This window comes from Pygocentrus nattereri, chromosome 3 (genome assembly GCF_015220715.1).
Source record: "Pygocentrus nattereri isolate fPygNat1 chromosome 3, fPygNat1.pri, whole genome shotgun sequence".
NCBI classification, from domain to species: domain Eukaryota; kingdom Metazoa; phylum Chordata; class Actinopteri; order Characiformes; family Serrasalmidae; genus Pygocentrus; species Pygocentrus nattereri.
Window position 1 is genome coordinate 51,430,923 of NC_051213.1, and position 18,927 is coordinate 51,449,849.

The following is an 18,927-nucleotide window of genomic DNA, read 5'->3' on the forward strand; positions in this document are numbered from 1 at the left end:
TGCGAGAGCCTTGACAGTGATATACGTACATAAATATATATACACGGATATACTGATACATGTACATGAGCTCTGTTCTGATTGGCTGCCTGAGTCCAAGCTAAATCACTCCTTATGAGCTCAGAATGAACGGATGGAGCTAAACTGCTGTAGATGAACAGGCGTTGATTGTGACACCACAAAATCTAAACATAAACATAAAAATCTAAACTTCAGAAAAAAAACCCGTATCTACAAAACGGTAAAGACAGGAGAAAGTAAAACATTTTAGCTTTGATGTAAAAAGATTCTGAGCCATTTATTTTGGTCCATTCATCATTAATTATCATTTACAGACAGCTTAATAAGGCATGATCTCATTCCCACACCTTACTATCTTGTGGCCACACATTAGGAAGTGTTAATAGTGCAGCTGTATGTTATTTTTGTTTATACAGGATGTGTCCGGCAGGGCTAAAGTAAGTACAGACGAAATGCAGAGGGAACCGTCTAATCCTAAGAACTCCCCTCCTGTTTGGGGTTCTAAGGTTCTATAGGCTAAAAAGAAATCAACACTCACATCCAGTTTCTTCCTAACGCTGAGCAGTTTGGCCGTAGCACTGTCCAGTTCAGCGTTGGCCTGAGAAAGAGCCTGACGCTTTGGAGCCACTTCACAGTACACCTGAAAAACAAGCAGAAAACACGGCTGAACTGGAGGATCAGACTCAGACCCACCGGTACCTACAAACAGGAACAGCAGGACGAACACAATTCAAGTTTTTAACTGAGATCCTACAGAGTTAGAGTTAGAGTTAGGGTTAGAGTTAAGGTTAGAGTTAAGGTTAGAGTTAGAGTTAGGGTTAGAGTTAGGGTTAGAGTTAAGGTTAGAGTTAGAGTTAGAGTTAGAGTTAAGGTTAGAGTTAAGGTTAGAGTTAGAGTTAGAGTTAGGGTTAGAGTTAGGGTTAGAGTTAGGGTTAGAGTTAGGGTTAGAGTTAAGGTTAGAGTTAAGGTTAGAGTTAGAGTTAGGGTTAGAGTTAAGGTTAGAGTTAAGGTTAGAGTTAAGGTTAGAGTTAGAGTTAGGGTTAGAGTTAGGGTTAGAGTTAGGGTTAGAGTTAGGGTTAGAGTTAAGGTTAGAGTTAAGGTTAGAGTTAGGGTTAGAGTTAGGGTTAGAGTTAGGGTTAGAGTTAAGGTTAGAGTTAAGGTTAGAGTTAGAGTTAGGGTTAGAGTTAGGGTTAGAGTTAGGGTTAGAGTTAGGGTTAGAGTTAAGGTTAGAGTTAAGGTTAGAGTTAGAGTTAGGGTTAGAGTTAGGGTTAGAGTTAAGGTTAGAGTTAGGGTTAGAGTTAGGGTTAGAGTTAAGGTTAAGGTTAGAGTTAAGGTTAGAGTTAGAGTTAGGGTTAGAGTTAGGGTTAGAGTTAGGGTTAGAGTTAGGGTTAGAGTTAGGGTTAGAGTTAGGGTTAACCCTAACCTGACCTCAAGTCCCAGACAATGGACAATATTAGTGTCTGTATGATGCTGCAATTGAACATCCAGCACAGTGTGAAGTAGCATGAATGAAGTAAAGACAAATATAATAAAAATGCCTTAAAACCTGCTGATCAGACCTATCTTAGCGGGGTGGGTGTGGCTTAATATTCTAATAGGCAGTGACTGACAGCTCTCAGTCCGTCCTGCAACAGCACTGAAGCAGGACTGGAGACATCAGCGCGAGTGCAGGAGACCCGCTGTGTCCACTCACTGAAAAAGCTCTGCTGTGGAGAACCTTTTAATTCGTTTTACTGCTGCATCTGCATCCAGGGAACACGGACAACCCACATCAGTCGTGATTGGTGAGGGTACTGCTTATGTACATGCTACCCAAGATTAGCACCGCCCAGTTTACATCAAAAGAAGAGAATGAAACTGGCGATTCAGAGACGCTGGGAAGCTACTGACAGGACACACGGAGGACTGTCTGCGAGATTAACCTACACTAAAGATGAGGTGGCCTCGGCTTCCCTGGGCTTTTAAAGCAGAACTTCACTGCATTCACTGCAGCGTCAAACTAAAGAAGCAAATTCCAGACACTAAACATGTCCTGGCTAAACGGCAACGTCCAGGTTGGAGGGAGAAGCTCGGTAAATCTGAAATTTCCCACTCCCTCACCTCGTAGTAGCGGACTATGTTGATGGTCCAGGCGCAGAGGCCGGCGGCGGCGTAGGACTTGGTGCGTACGAGGTGAGGCTGAAACCCAGGGTTGTTGAGATACTCCTGCTTCACCACAGTCAGACACTGGTCAGGGATGTGCTCCTTATCGTAGCCCACCAGCGCCTGCAGGAAGTCGTCCACCTGCAGGAAGATGACAGATTTACTGCAGAACCAAAGGATCTCTCACAGGAGGGGGAGGGGCTGTAGACGGAGGGGGAGGGACTGTAGAGGGGGAGGAACCTTAGATAGAGGGTGAGGGGCTGTAGATGGGGGGGCTGTAGAAAGAGGGGGAGGGGCTGTAGACTGAGGGGGAGGGGCTGTAGATGGGGGGGGCTGTAGAGGGGGGGGGGGACTGTAGACAGAGGGGGAGGGACTGTCTATGGAGGGGAGGGACCATAGAAAGAGGGGGAGGGGCCATAGCTAGAGGGGGAGGGACCGTAGATAGAGGGGGAGGGACCGTAGATAGAGGGGGAGGGGCTGTAGCTAGAGGGGGGGGACCATAGATAGAGGGGGAAGGACTGTAGATAGAGGGAGCAGGGCCATAAGTAGAGGGGGCGGGGCCGTAAGTAGAGGGGGAGGGACTGTAAGTGGAGGGGGAGGGTGCTTTTTGGTGCTATAGAGAACCCTTTGAAGGGTTCTATATATAGCACATTCTCCATCATTCTGAAGAACAATTTCATGATCCAAAGAACCCTTTAATCATGCAAAGGGATCTTTGTGTTATATAGAACCATTATGTTTACTGAAAAACCCTTTGAAGCATCATCCATGTTGTCGAGGCAGCTTAAGGAAAGGGGCGTCGCCTCGTTATGACAATTCAGAAAATGTTCCATCATTTTTAAGTTTAAATGAACTGAATGTGCTGATTGAGTAAAATGTAAGTTAATGAAATGAATTAGTCTGTTTTTGTTGAGATTATGTGGCGAGTGTATGCAGATCAGTGCTTGGCTACCATCACCACACATCGGCTCTATTACGCATCTATTTGATGTACTGTGTCGAATCAGAGGCACACGAACTCGTCGAGGTCCTGTTTCATCAGACATTCATCTAAACCTCCCTGTGTGGAAATACAGGCGCTGTATTAAAAGCACCACTCATACAGTCAAGGTCTGCAGGTCAAGGCCTGCTAGTGGATTAGAGCCACATGAATCAGACTGAAGCACCGCGGTGGTGGTGGTGGTGGTGGTGGGGGGGGCTTTTTCACAACAGCCTCACCTTGCCCATGAAGACCCTGGCAGCCTTCCAGCCGCGCTCCCTAGGAACACGTCCACATGGAGCCAAGAGAACCATCACAGCAGCCAGGACGTTACTCACAGCGTCTGGAGGATTGGGGAACGTCTTTAGTTCCGTCAGGTTCACCTGCACAGCAACGTCACCTTAAACACACCTCAAAATACCACAGGGTATCAGCCCATCCACACACGCTCCACCCACAGGTGAGCCCTTTCAGATCTACTGTTATATGTGAGCTTTACAGATCACTGAAAAAATCCCATTAAAGCTAATGATTCAGTTTATATCACAATACCTACATTTAGAGTCGGTTATTCATTCAGCCTAATGAGAAACTGTAGAACGGACTCGGTTTATATCACAATACCTACATTTAGAGTCGGTTATGCATTCAGTCTAATGAGAAACTGTAGAACGGACTCGGTTTATATCACAATACCTACATTTAGAGTCGGTTATTCATTCAGTCTAATGAGAAACTGTAGAACGGACTCGGTTTATATCACAATACCTACATTTAGAGTCGGTTATTCATTCAGTCTAATGAGAAACTGTAGAACAGACTCAGTTTATATCACAATACCTACATTTAGAGTCGGTTATTCATTCAGTCTAATGAGAAACTGTAGAACGGACTCGGTTTATATCACAATACCTACATTTAGAGTCGGTTATTCATTCAGTCTAATGAGAAACTGTAGAACGGACTCGGTTTATATCACAATACCTACATTTAGAGCCGGTTATTCATTCAGCCTAATGAGAAACTGTAGAACGGACTCGGTTTATATCACAATACCTACATTTAGAGTCGGTTATGCATTCAGTCTAATGAGAAACTGTAGAACGGACTCTGTTTATATCACAATACCTACATTTAGAGTCGGTTATGCATTCAGTCTAATGAGAAACTGTAGAACGGACTCGGTTTATATCACAATACCTACATTTAGAGTCGGTTATGCATTCAGTCTAATGAGAAACTGTAGAACGGACTCGGTTTATATCACAATACCTACATTTAGAGTCGGTTATGCATTCAGTCTAATGAGAAACTGTAGAACGGACTCGGTTTATATCACAATACCTACATTTAGAGTCGGTTATTCATTCAGCCTAATGAGAAACTGTAGAACAGACTCAGTTTATATCACAATACCTACATTTAGAGTCGGTTATTCATTCAGCCTAATGAGAAACTGTAGAACGGACTCAGTTTATATCACAATACCTACATTTAGAGTCGGTTATTCATTCAGCCTAATGAGAAACTGTAGAACGGACTCGGTTTATATCACAATACCTACATTTAGAGCCGGTTATTCATTCAGTCTAATGAGAAACTGTAGAACAGACTCGGTTTATATCACAATACCTACATTTAGAGTCGGTTATTCATTCAGTCTAATGAGAAACTGTAGAACGGACTCGGTTTATATCACAATACCTACATTTAGAGTCGGTTATTCATTCAGTCTAATGAGAAACTGTAGAACGGACTCGGTTTATATCACAATACCTACATTTAGAGTCGGTTATTCATTCAGTCTAATGAGAAACTGTAGAACGGACTCGGTTTATATCACAATACCTACATTTAGAGTCGGTTATTCATTCAGTCTAATGAGAAACTGTAGAACGGACTCGGTTTATATCACAATACCTACATTTAGAGTCGGTTATTCATTCAGTCTAATGAGAAACTGTAGAACGGACTCGGTTTATATCACAATACCTACATTTAGAGTCGGTTATTCATTCAGTCTAATGAGAAACTGTAGAACGGACTCGGTTTATATCACAATACCTACATTTAGAGTCGGTTATTCATTCAGTCTAATGAGAAACTGTAGAACGGACTCGGTTTATATCACAATACCTACATTTAGAGTCGGTTATTCATTCAGTCTAATGAGAAACTGTAGAACGGACTCGGTTTATATCACAATACCTACATTTAGAGTCGGTTATTCATTCAGTCTAATGAGAAACTGTAGAACGGACTCGGTTTATATCACAATACCTACATTTAGAGTCGGTTATTCATTCAGTCTAATGAGAAACTGTAGAACGGACTCGGTTTATATCACAATACCTACATTTAGAGTCGGTTATTCATTCAGTCTAATGAGAAACTGTAGAACGGACTCGGTTTATATCACAATACCTACATTTAGAGTCGGTTATTCATTCAGCCTAATGAGAAACTGTAGAACGGACTCGGTTTATATCACAATACCTACATTTAGAGTCGGTTATTCATTCAGCCTAATGAGAAACTGTAGAACGGACTCGGTTTATATCACAATACCTACATTTAGAGTCGGTTATTCATTCAGTCTAATGAGAAACTGTAGAACGGACTCGGTTTATATCACAATACCTACATTTAGAGTCGGTTATTCATTCAGTCTAATGAGAAACTGTAGAACGGACTCGGTTTATATCACAATACCTACATTTAGAGTCGGTTATTCATTCAGTCTAATGAGAAACTGTGGAACGGACTCGGTTTATATCACAATACCTACATTTAGAGTCGGTTATTCATTCAGTCTAATGAGAAACTGTAGAACGGACTCGGTTTATATCACAATACCTACATTTAGAGTCGGTTATTCATTCAGCCTAATGAGAAACTGTAGAACGGACTCGGTTTATATCACAATACCTACATTTAGAGTCGGTTATTCATTCAGTCTAATGAGAAACTGTAGAACGGACTCGGTTTATATCACAATACCTACATTTAGAGTCGATTATTCATTCAGTCTAATGAGAAACTGTAGAACGGACTCGGTTTATATCACAATACCTACATTTAGAGTCGGTTATTCATTCAGCCTAATGAGAAACTGTAGAACGGACTCGGTTTATATCACAATACCTACATTTAGAGTCGGTTATTCATTCAGCCTAATGAGAAACTGTAGAACGGACTCGGTTTATATCACAATACCTACATTTAGAGCCGGTTATTCATTCAGTCTAATGAGAAACTGTAGAACGGACTCTGTTTATATCACAATACCTACATTTAGAGCCGGTTATTCATTCAGTCTAATGAGAAACTGTAGAACGGACTCTGTTTATATCACAATACCTACATTTAGAGTCGGTTATTCATTCAGCCTAATGAGAAACTGTAGAACGGACTCTGTTTATATCACAATACCTACATTTAGAGTCGGTTATTCATTCAGCCTAATGAGAAACTGTAGAACGGACTCTGTTTATATCACAATACCTACATTTAGAGTCGGTTATTCATTCAGCCTAATGAGAAACTGTAGAACGGACTCTGTTTATATCACAATACCTACATTTAGAGTCGGTTATTCATTCAGTCTAATGAGAAACTGTAGAACGGACTCGGTTTATATCACAATACCTACATTTAGAGTCGGTTATTCATTCAGTCTAATGAGAAACTGTAGAACGGACTCGGTTTATATCACAATACCTACATTTAGAGTCGGTTATTCATTCAGTCTAATGAGAAACTGTAGAACGGACTCGGTTTATATCACAATACCTACATTTAGAGTCGGTTATTCATTCAGTCTAATGAGAAACTGTAGAACGGACTCGGTTTATATCACAATACCTACATTTAGAGTCGGTTATTCATTCAGTCTAATGAGAAACTGTGGAACGGACTCGGTTTATATCACAATACCTACATTTAGAGCCGGTTATTCATTCAGTCTAATGAGAAACTGTAGAACGGACTCGGTTTATATCACAATACCTACATTTAGAGTCGGTTATTCATTCAGTCTAATGAGAAACTGTGGAACGGACTCGGTTTATATCACAATACCTACATTTAGAGCCGGTTATTCATTCAGTCTAATGAGAAACTGTAGAACGGACTCGGTTTATATCACAATACCTACATTTAGAGTCGGTTATTCATTCAGTCTAATGAGAAACTGTAGAACGGACTCGATTTATATCACAATACCTACATTTAGAGTCGGTTATTCATTCAGTCTAATGAGAAACTGTAGAACGGACTCGGTTTATATCACAATACCTACATTTAGAGTCGGTTATTCATTCAGTCTAATGAGAAACTGTAGAACGGACTCGGTTTATATCACAATACCTACATTTAGAGTCGGTTATTCATTCAGCCTAATGAGAAACTGTAGAACGGACTCGGTTTATATCACAATACCTACATTTAGAGCCGGTTATTCATTCAGTCTAATGAGAAACTGTAGAACGGACTCGATTTATATCACAATACCTACATTTAGAGTCAGTTATTCATTCAGTCTAATGAGAAACTGTAGAACGGACTCGGTTTATATCACAATACCTACATTTAGAGTCGGTTATTCATTCAGCCTAATGAGAAACTGTAGAACGGACTCGGTTTATATCACAATACCTACATTTAGAGTCGGTTATTCATTCAGCCTAATGAGAAACTGTAGAACGGACTCGGTTTATATCACAATACCTACATTTAGAGTCGGTTATTCATTCAGCCTAATGAGAAACTGTAGAACAGACTCGGTTTATATCACAATACCTACATTTAGAGTCGGTTATTCATTCAGCCTAATGAGAAACTGTAGAACGGACTCGGTTTATATCACAATACCTACATTTAGAGTCGGTTATTCATTCAGTCTAATGAGAAACTGTAGAACGGACTCGGTTTATATCACAATACCTACATTTAGAGTCGGTTATTCATTCAGCCTAATGAGAAACTGTAGAACGGACTCGGTTTATATCACAATACCTACATTTAGAGCCGGTTATTCATTCAGCCTAATGAGAAACTGTAGAACGGACTCGGTTTATATCACAATACCTACATTTAGAGCCGGTTATTCATTCAGCCTAATGAGAAACTGTAGAACGGACTCGGTTTATATCACAATACCTACATTTAGAGCCGGTTATTCATTCAGCCTAATGAGAAACTGTAGAACGGACTCGGTTTATATCACAATACCTACATTTAGAGTCGGTTATTCATTCAGCCTAATGAGAAACTGTAGAACGGACTCGGTTTATATCACAATACCTACATTTAGAGCCGGTTATTCATTCAGCCTAATGAGAAACTGTAGAACAGACTCGGTTTATATCACAATACCTACATTTAGAGTCGGTTATTCATTCAGCCTAATGAGAAACTGTAGAACAGACTCGGTTTATATCACAATACCTACATTTAGAGTCGGTTATTCATTCAGTCTAATGAGAAACTGTAGAACGGACTCGGTTTATATCACAATACCTACATTTAGAGTCGGTTATTCATTCAGCCTAATGAGAAACTGTAGAACGGACTCAGCTGCTAAAATGTTTGTCTGCTTACTTTGGCTTGTTTAATTACTGAAGAAAGCTGAACTGACCTTGTTGAGGGTGTCTAAAGCGGCAGTGGCTGCCTCCAGAGCCGGTTCAGCTTTAGCCAGGTCATTCTCACAGTCCCTCTGTCTCCGAGTCACCTCAGCCTGGATCGCTGCGACCTGCGCACAAACACAGCCACAGCAATACATTCTACCTTAAGACCAGCAGCTTCACACAGTAAAATGTAGATGTATTTCAGCTGTTATGAAAGGTGAAGGGGCGTCTCAGACCAACACGCCACCATTATCTATAAAAATGGGTTTATTAAACACCCAAAATGGTTCTGTTAGAAAATATACACCAACCCGCCACTTACGTCCACCTCCGTATCTACACTCACTGTCCACTGTATCAGCTCCACTGACCGTCCAGCTCCCCTCTGTAGTTCTACAGTTACAGACTGTAGTCCATCTGTTTCTCTGATACTCTGTTACCCTGTTCTTCAGTGGTCAGGACCCCCATGGACCCTCACAGAGCAGGTACTGTTTGGGTGGTGGATCATTCTCAGCACTGCAGTAACACTGACGTGGTGGTGGTGTGTTAGTGTGTGTTGTGCTGGTCTGAGTGGATCAGACACAGCAGTGCTGCTGCAGTTTTTAAACACCTCAGTGTCACTGCTGGACTGAGAATAGTCCAACAGCCGGCAGCGTCCTGTGGGCGGCGTCCTGTGGGCGGCGTCCTGTGGGCGGCATCCTGTGGGCAGCGTCCTGTGACCACTGATGAAGGACTAGAGGATGACCAACACAAACTGTGCAGCAGCAGATGAGCTGTCGTCTCTGACTTTACATCTACAAGGTGGACCGACAAGGTAGGAGTGTCTGATAGAGTGGACAGTGAGTGGACACAGTGTTTAAAAACTCCAGCAGCACTGCTGTGTCTGATCCACTCGCACCAGCACAACACACCCTAACACACCACCACTACGTCAGTGTTACTGCAGTGTCTGAACCACTGTAGCTGTTGACTGAACCGATTTCCCTTCTGAACAAAGTTCATAACCAACAGCTGATTATTACAGAGAAAAAGACTCTAGAATTCAGGAACGTTCTCTGTAGAGCTGTTCTAGACGCATGTTTACCTTCTGCTCCTCCAGATCTGCGTCCCGTCTCTTCCAGCTCACTCTCTCCGCCTGACGGCCGACTCTGGCGATCAACGCTTCCGCGGCTTCGTTTTTCAGATTCAGCTCAGTTTCCTGAGAGTTCAGCTTCGCCTTCAGCTCCTCGACCTGCAGCGCACAGACAGGCACAGCACTCAGACCCCCTACACGGCTCTTCAAGGGTTCTTCAGTACCACGAACACTCAAAGAACCCTCGGCATGATTAAAGTGTCCTTTCATCACGAAAGGGTTCTTCAGGAACGAAGGGATGCAGAATGTGCCGTAGATGGTTCTGTGTAGGACCTTTTTGAAAGTGGTTCTAAATAGCACCAAAAAGGGTACAAGTGTGATATAGTCACAGTAAAGAACCCTTTTCTGTGCTACACTTTAAGCAAGAAGGGTTCTATATAATAACAAAAAGGTTCTTTGGCTTATAACAACAATGAAATCCTTTTGGTGCTAAACCAAGCTCTTTTCAAAAAGGTTCTACACAGAACCACATAATAAATTCTCCATCGATCTGAAGAACAGTTTCAAGATGCTAAGAACCCTTTAGTCGTGCAAAACTTTCTGGGGTTTATTTTTGTGGTCATAAAACAAAAATCTGTGGATAATTCAAACCTCAGTTTCACATCAACAAAACACGTCAACGCATTTTAAGATTAAGTTCATAGTTTATTAACAGTGAACTGACGACACATCGCGGAAATTCAGATCATGTGTGGAGGTAAGCGACTTTTATTGAGGGCAAATCCAGGTTCACGGTCAAGACAGTCCAGGTTCAAAAAGCCAAGACGGACAGATCGAAGTTCAGACATGACAAACAGCCGAACGCAACAAACCAAGCAAACTACACAAACACGTCGAGCAGCGAAGACGCCGGGCTTCAAGACGCCGGGCTTCAAGACGCCGGGCTTCAAGACGCCGGGCTTCAAGACGCAGGGCTTAAAGACGCAGGGCTTAAAGACGCCGGGCTTAAAGACGCCGGGCTTAAAGACGCCGGGCTTAAAGACGCCGGGCTTAAATACGCCGGGCTTAAAGACGCCGGGCTTAAAGACGCCGGGCTTAAAGACGCCGGGCTTAAAGACGCAGGGCTTAAATACGCCGGGCTTAAAGACGCCGGGCTTAAAGACGCCGGGCTTAAAGACGCCGGGCTTAAATACGCCGGGCTTAAAGACGCCGGGCTTAAAGACGCCGGGCTTAAAGACGCCGGGCTTCAAGACGCCGGGCTTCAAGACGCCGGGCTTCAAGACACCGGGATAACGAGGGACAGGGGCAAACAATCAGAGGCGGAGTTACATATCCAAAACAAATGCACGTGGACAGGACTGGGAGGGGCCAATCGTGATAACATGAGCGCACATGCACTAGCAGGACAACAGTGAACACCTATAACATAATAAAAATAGACAGACACACACATTTATATATATATATATATATATTTACATCACTATATGTATTTATTAGACTTCATATATCGCTGCTGTCTGAACAAAACCTCGGATCTCCAAAACGGGAGCGGAACCAGACTGTTCTGTTCTCCAAGCCATTTTGGGCCCATTCATCATGAAATTTACAAACAATGTAAAGAACAACATGTATTTCATTTTCAAATTAAAATATGAAAAACGACAAAAACGGAGGTTTTGTTCCAACAGCAGCAATTTAATATACTTTCATATATATAATAATTTACTTAAATACACACATATGAACAGAATCAATACGTGAAGTCGTGTAGTGGAGGTGTAAACTACGCGCAGCAGTTTCAGTAAATAATGATGTGACAGTCGCGTCTTTAATCCTATAATAACACCGTAAACAGTTCAAGCTGTGTTTGTGTTCACGATCTGGTGCTGCAGACGGTGTGACCAGTTGGTCCACTATGTTCAGCAGTTTTGGACCATGTCTAGTCGTCTGTTGGTCCAACCTAAAGCGCAGCTGCTCTTCTCAAACGGGGCAACAATATATTAGCGCCACTCAATGATCCTCAGCAACAACAGCAACAAAGCAGAGATGGAAATGCTGCACCTTCAAACCTCGTCCGCCCTCACATCTTTCAAAGGCAAAGTCCACCAGAATAAAACCCACTCTTAATGTCTCCGTTCGGTAGACTTCCTGTAATCATTTGAATGATGAATCCTGGGTTAAAGAGGCAGAGCCAATCATCTCGGCTTTGAAACTCAAGGTTTATAAGCAGAACTTTCAGCCTTCAGTGGGTGATGAGCTTTGAAGTGGCCTGAATAAACTCTTACTGCGTAATATAACTACATCACAGGGCTGATCCATACGACCAAACCTCCAGCCTTGAGAGTGCTGCAGTCCGTGGGCTCAGCGAGGCAGACGGAGCCTCGTAGTGCTGATCCAGGAGCTCAGGCTGCGGAATATACCGATCGTTAATTAGATCACAATACTGGACTTTCAGATACTCTGTATTGTGTATCTTTAGAGTTTAGAGCTTAGTGAGGCTCATTTATAAAGTCAGCAGTTTTAACTGTTGGCTAAATCACAAAAGCGTAATCATCTCAATATTAAAAACAGACAGTGCTGGGGTTTCAATGGTTGATAAGCCCCTCACTACTCCGGACAACTCACTCACCAGCTTTAGTGGAAACCACTGTGCAAACTGGCAAAACTACAACCCCAGTTCCAGTGAAGTTGGGACGTTGTGTAAAACATAAATAAAAACAGAATACGATGATCTGCAAATCCTTTTCAACCGATATTCAACTGAATCCACTACAAAGACGAGATATTTAACGTTCAAATGGATAAACTTTATTGTTTTTTGCAAATATTCACTCATTTTGAATTTGATGCCTGCAACACATTCCAAAGAAGTTGGGACAGGGGCAGCAAAAGACTGGGAAAGTTGAGGAATGCTCTAAAAACACCTGTATGGAACATTCCACAGGTGAACAGGTTAATTGGAAACAGGTGAGTGTCATGATTGGGTATAAAGGGAGCATCCCTGAAAGGCTCAGTCATTCACAAGCAAGGATGGGGCGAGGTTCACCACTTTGTGAACACCCGTTTGGTCTCCATGACGACTTCAGTACTGAGTTTAGTTCAGTACCTATTCCAGAATATCAGCTCCTCCCTTCATGACCTCATCACTAACTCCAGATCAGAAAACTGCACCACACAAACATCCTAACTAGACTAAACCTCCTAAATCCTGTCCTAACTTCAGGATGAACCCCAGCAGGGTCCTGACTTCTGTTTAAGGCCCGTTTCTCTGGTTCTGAGGCGGCTGAGTCAGGTGGCGTAGTTCACTACCAGCATAATGAGCTCCATTTATTCCTACTGTAAAACGCGGCTTTCACTGGGAGATGTTTTTCTCTTCTAACTCTGCGTTTTAAACATCTCAGACGCTGCCGACTCCACCGCCCCTCTGATCACCTTCCTGTGTTAATGTAGATGATGGAGTATTACAGTGATGGTGGTGAATAATGAGGAGGCGGAGCTGAACGAGTGTCTGTTTATTAGGAGGAGGAATGTGGGAAATGGAGACTGAAACTGAGAGCAGAGACGCTCTGATAAACAGCAGGGGGCGACTCTGATAAACAGCAGGGGGCGCTCTCACAGTATTCACTACTTACAGTTTATCACATTTTAGTTCTGTTCGAGCTTTTATTCACCAGTAACAGCAGCTAATATTAGCTGTCTGATTAACTAACTTGATTACTTTGATCATGGTGTTGTTTATGTTTCAGCTGTGTGTTTACAGTTGGTTGCTAGGAAACAGGCATGACAGCTCACTGTCAACTCTGATCGAGCAGGTGAAGGTTTCCTAACTGGAGATTAGAAGCAGTGAGATCATTTTTCCTACATTCCTACATTAAGCTCAGATTAGATTCTGTGATACGAGTTTGTGAAAAATATTAACTTGACCTGTCAGATCTTAAATTAAGACAAAAGAGGACGTTTCTGTAATATGGCCTCTGGACTCTGGGGTGGTCAGTCCATTGTTGAGCTTCTTTCTTAGAGAAATATGTCCTGATTTTCTCAGCAGAAGATCAACTCCAGATAATCTTATATGTCCCTGAACCTGTGCTGGTCCTCCACCAAGCTGAAACGATATTTCTAGTCTTTCACTGATTCGGCACCTTCTGTTACCTCAAATTTAGACTCTTCGGGTCAGAAAACCTCACGGCACACCTCAGACGTCCAAAGCTTTAAGTGCTGTTTATCTGATGGGGCAGTTTCGGGGTTTACCAGGACATCCATAAAATATAGCAGGAATGTAGATCTTAAGTGCCGCTTGGGTCTGCACAGAACTTCAAAATTGCGTTCTTCACTGCCGTCAGAGAAGCCATTCCCATTTCCTTTTGAATGGGGTTCTTGTGTTGAAATGTCCCAGAGCAGAAATAGAGCTGGACATGAGGGCAGATCTACTACTAAAAGAGCAGCAAACAGAGAAACTGTAGTTTCCCAGGGATGCTTCACTGGAGGCTCTGCCAGAAAACATGGGTAAATGTTCTGAGAGTGCCTGAAGAGCATTCAGAGCAAAGCTTATTAGTGGAGAGTTTCGTTTGTAAAGCCCAGTAAGGCGTTATTCAAAATCTGTGTGCACATTAATTAATTAATCAATTATCAGCTGATGAGCAAAAGTTTTCCAGATCGGAGTCGTCTGTGGCGAGCTCATCACGGGGCCAACTGTTTTGTACCCCAAGCACATGGGGCATGTTAGGGGCATGTTATAATAGCAGATACTGTGCCCTGGGATCGGGGGGGTAATTTAGAAGAAACTTCTAGAGGAGTGACCACTGAGACCCCATATGCTTGAAGTGATGCCGGAAGTTTAAGGTATGAGAAACAGGAGGAGCCTGGAATGGAATGAGATTCTGACTTTATTCCTCCTTTTCTAGGTGGAATATCTCAGACTGTACCTCCTCACAAACACCCCCTGTGAAAAGAAGCTGTATTTGATGTCTGGAAGTCAAATAAACGAAGGGTGGTCTCTGATTTCTGCACCCACCCCTCACTGCCTACTGCCAAATCACTCAGATCTGTATCGTGTGGTGAAAACATTTGTGACATTTTGCCGCACTGCCCACCCTTACCTGCGTGGCGGTGGTCTTCAGTTTCTGCAGGCCTGCCTGCAGTCTGCTCAGCTTCTCCTGAAGCTGCTGGTCTGTCTCCTCCAGCAGGTTCCCGTACAGCCTCAGCAGCTCCAGGAAGCTTCTGGGTGTGCTGTAGTTGTGCCTGCGCTCGCTCTGCCTGTAGCGCTCGCTGGCCTGCTTGACACTGGTGTGAATGTGAGCCATGAAAAGACTGATGGGCTCCTGAACGGCCGGCTGTAAAGGAGAAGTGGAGAGAGAGAGAGTGAGCGAGGGAGAGCGAGGGAGCGGCGGGATTAAGCGCTCTTTAACATCCTCGGCCTGTGACAGGCTCTGAAATATCATCTTCATAAATCCTGAATTCATCTCAGCTTCGTAGGTGGCTGGACTTACTCAATTTGAAATCTGGGTGCTGGAGAGCGAGGCTGGGAGAGTAATGGCTCACTGAGGGGCTTCCAGCACGTTCTGTGGCCTCAAATGTACCAGTTTGAGAAACTCCTGTTTCTGCGAATGAGGAAATCTTTAGACTCTACCACAGACCTTTTGTCTCGGGGGGCAAAGTGCAACAGTCCTCAAACACTCAACCAAGACAGCTGGGGACAAAGAACGTTATTTAGACGAAACCTCCCAGGCTGTACTGACCTTTGCTATAGCGACCAGGCCGTTAAACGCAAGGTCATCTCACTATAGAGATTCTCTATATATACTGCCTCCTGTCTGCCCCCCAGAGCAACAACCAGCCAACCGAAATGAAATGAAGGAGCTCACTGGAAACTTCGGGACTACGATCCAGCAGTGAGTGCTGGATCTTGACAGACTGCATGTTAACAGCTTGTCTTGAATCATCCTGCACCCCCCCCCCAATACCCCCCCACCCGGAGTCTGGCACTGCCTGAAACAGCTGTGGCTCCTTAGAGGGTCAGTCTGTGTGTATTAATCACTGCTGCTTCATTAGCATAAACGATCCTGCTTAGTGATCGTTACACTGGCTCAGAGAAAACAGAGAAAACAGAGAGAGAGAGAGAGAGAGAGAGAGACAGAGAGAGAGAGAGAGAGAGAGAGAGACAGAGAGAGAGAGAAAGAGAGAGAGACAGAGAGAGAAAGAGAGGGCGAGAGACAGAGAGAGAGAGACAGAGAGAGACAGAGAGAGAGGGAGAGAGAGAGAGAGAGAGAGAGAGAGAGAGAGAGAGAGAGAGAGAGAGAGAGAGGGGGGGGGGGGGGGGGGGGGGGAGAGAGAGAGAGAGAGAGAGAGAGATGCTCATGGTGCATGTTATCACCCATTTGTCTTCACTTCCGAATGCGGCTAATGATGAGGGATCGAGCTCGAGCTGAGTGGAGCGAGGAGACGATGCTGAACCGTCTGAGTGTCCAATCAATGTCAAGGACTAAGAACACTGGGCTTCACTCAGCAGCCGCTCTTAAGGAGAGATTCCTCCCTAAAATCCACTCACACAGCGTTTACGAACGTTCTCCAGGGTTCATTCATCAGTGTTGAGGTTCTTAGGTAAGAACAGAATCCGCACACAGTCCAGAGCACAGAGGAGAGAACAAAACACCAAACTTACAACAAGAAAAACTTAGATCCTCCCGGTATTCGGGGGTCTCGTGTCGTCTGTCTGCTGACTCTCCATAGCGGCGCTGATGCTTCAGTGTCAGTAAATTCAGGGGGTCCTAAGGTTAATTAGAGGATCCCCTGTATTTTGCACCTTGGCTGACCACTGTAGGAGGAGAGTGGGCATCTTTCCAACCGCCCACCATCAGAGTGTCTGTTTAAGGGTAATTCATGTAAGTTCAGAAGAAGTGAGCGTCTCTCACACAGCTAGAATCGTCTAGCTGGAAACGGGCAAGATTCTTTAGCGTCACAGTTTACGCCGCCACACTGGCCACCCGGATTGGGTCCAGCTCACCTGAACAGTCGGGAGCTCCTGTAGGAAACACAGGCTAACTGAGTGCAGCGCCTCCTGTGGCCACTCGTGGAACCAGTCAGTTGTGGTGCAGCTGAGCAGAGCTGGGAAACGCTGTAATCGAACACGCAGAGCGCCTCCTGCTGGAGACATACACAACACCACCTACACACACACACACATACATACACAAAGTTAGCCCTTTAATGTCGACGCAAAAAAGTGTCTCTTTGTGCTGTTTTAGCTGCTCTTCATTGAGAAGAAGAAGAAGAAGAAGAAGAAGAAGAAGAAGGTGATTTCTCAGTGCTGCCATGAAATTATTGTGACCGGACAAAGTTTTAATTCAGTTTGTGTTTCTGAACCACAAAACACTGAACTGCAAAAACGTGAAATTACCTAGCCGATATTAAGCCTAGCCGATATTAAGTCTAGCTGATATTAAGCCTAGCCGATATTAAACCTAGCCGATATTAAACCTAGCCGATATTAAACCTAGCCGATATTAAGCCTAGCCGATATTAAGCCTAGCCGATATTAAGTCTAGCCGATATTAAGCCTAGCCGATATTAAGCCTAGCCGATATTAAACCTAGCCGATATTAAACCTAGCCGATATTAAGTCTAGCTGATATTAAGCCTAGCCGATATTAAACCTAGCCGATATTAAGCCTAGCCGATATTAAACTTAGCCGATATTAAACTTAGCCGATATTAAACCTAGCTGATATTAAGCCTAGCCGATATTAAACCTAGCCGATATTAAACCTAGCCGATATTAAGCCTAGCCGATATTAAACTTAGCCGATATTAAACCTAGCCGATATTAAGCCTAGCCGATATTAAGCCTAACCGATATTAAGCCTAGCCGATATTAAGCCTAGCCGATATTAAGCCTAGCCGATATTAAGCCTAGCCGATATTAAGCCTAGCCGATATTAAGTCTAGCCGATATTAAACCTAGCCGATATTAAACCTAGCCGATATTAAGCCTAGCCGATATTAAACCTAGCCGGTATTAAGCCTAGCCGATATTAAGCCTAGCCGATATTAAGCCTAGCCGATATTAAGCCTAGCCGATATTAAGCCTAGTCGATATTAAGCCTAGCCGATATTAAACCTAGCCGATATTAAGTCTAGCCGATATTAAGCCTAGCCGATATTAAGCCTAGCCGATATTAAGCCTAGCCGATATTAAGCCTAGCCGATATTAAGTCTAGCCGATATTAAGCCTAGTCGATATTAAGCCTAGTCGATATTAAGCCTAGTCGATATTAAGCCTAGCCGATATTAAGCCTAGCCGATATTAAGCCTAGTCGATATTAAGCCTAGCTGATATTAAGCCTAGTCGATATTAAGCCTAGCTGATATTAAGCCTAGCCGATATTAAGCCTAGCTGATATTAAGCCTAGCCGATATTAAGTCTAGCTGATATTAAGCCTAGTCGATATTAAGCCTAGTCGATATTAAGCCTAGCCGAAATTAAGTCTAGCTGATATTAAGCCTAGCTGATATTAAGCCTAGTCGATATTAAGCCTAGCTGATATTAAGCCTAGTCGATATTAAGCCTAGCTGATATTAAGCCTAGTCGATATTAAGCCTAGCTGATATTAAGCCTAGCTGATATTAAGCCTAGCCGATATTAAGCCTAGCCGATATTAAGCCTAGCCGATATTAAGCCTAGTCGATATTAAGCCTAGCTGATATTAAGCCTAGCTGATATTAAGCCTAGCTGATATTAAGCCTAGCCGATATTAAGCCTAGCTGATATTAAGCCTAGCCGATATTAAGCCTAGCTGATATTAAGCCTAGTCGATATTAAGCCTAGTCGATATTAAGCCTAGCCGATATTAAGCCTAGTCGATATTAAGCCTAGTCGATATTAAGCCTAGCTGATATTAAGCCTAGTCGATATTAAGCCTAGCCGATATATGTAATATAGATCATTATAAAATTTTCAATCTTGTATCTAGACCCTTTTACTTCTGTGCAGAGCTTCCAGTAAAATGATCTATACTGACAGATAACTTTGCATATTTTAAGAAATATACTCGAAACATTAATAATTTTAAGCTGAGATGATTTTACAC

At 43.3% G+C, this 18,927-nt stretch overlaps 1 protein-coding gene across 2 annotated transcripts in view; it reads right to left on the reverse strand.

The window, feature by feature from the left end:
- Nucleotides 1–18,927, reverse strand: part of LOC108413261 (dynein heavy chain 11, axonemal) — a 119,650-nt gene that overhangs the window by 38,638 nt on the left and 62,085 nt on the right. The window contains exons 55-61 of one of the 2 annotated variants that reach the window (XM_037536462.1): nt 16,845–17,006; nt 14,941–15,174; nt 9,854–10,000; nt 8,781–8,894; nt 3,382–3,525; nt 2,122–2,304; nt 560–661 (exon numbers count right to left, since the gene is read on the reverse strand). In XM_037536462.1, coding sequence (XP_037392359.1) covers nt 560–661; nt 2,122–2,304; nt 3,382–3,525; nt 8,781–8,894; nt 9,854–10,000; nt 14,941–15,174; nt 16,845–17,006 — 1,086 coding nt within the window. Of the gene's footprint in view, nt 1–559; nt 662–2,121; nt 2,305–3,381; nt 3,526–8,780; nt 8,895–9,853; nt 10,001–14,940; nt 15,175–16,844; nt 17,007–18,927 lie in introns of those variants that run through there. The other variant, XM_037536464.1, reaches the window with a different exon arrangement.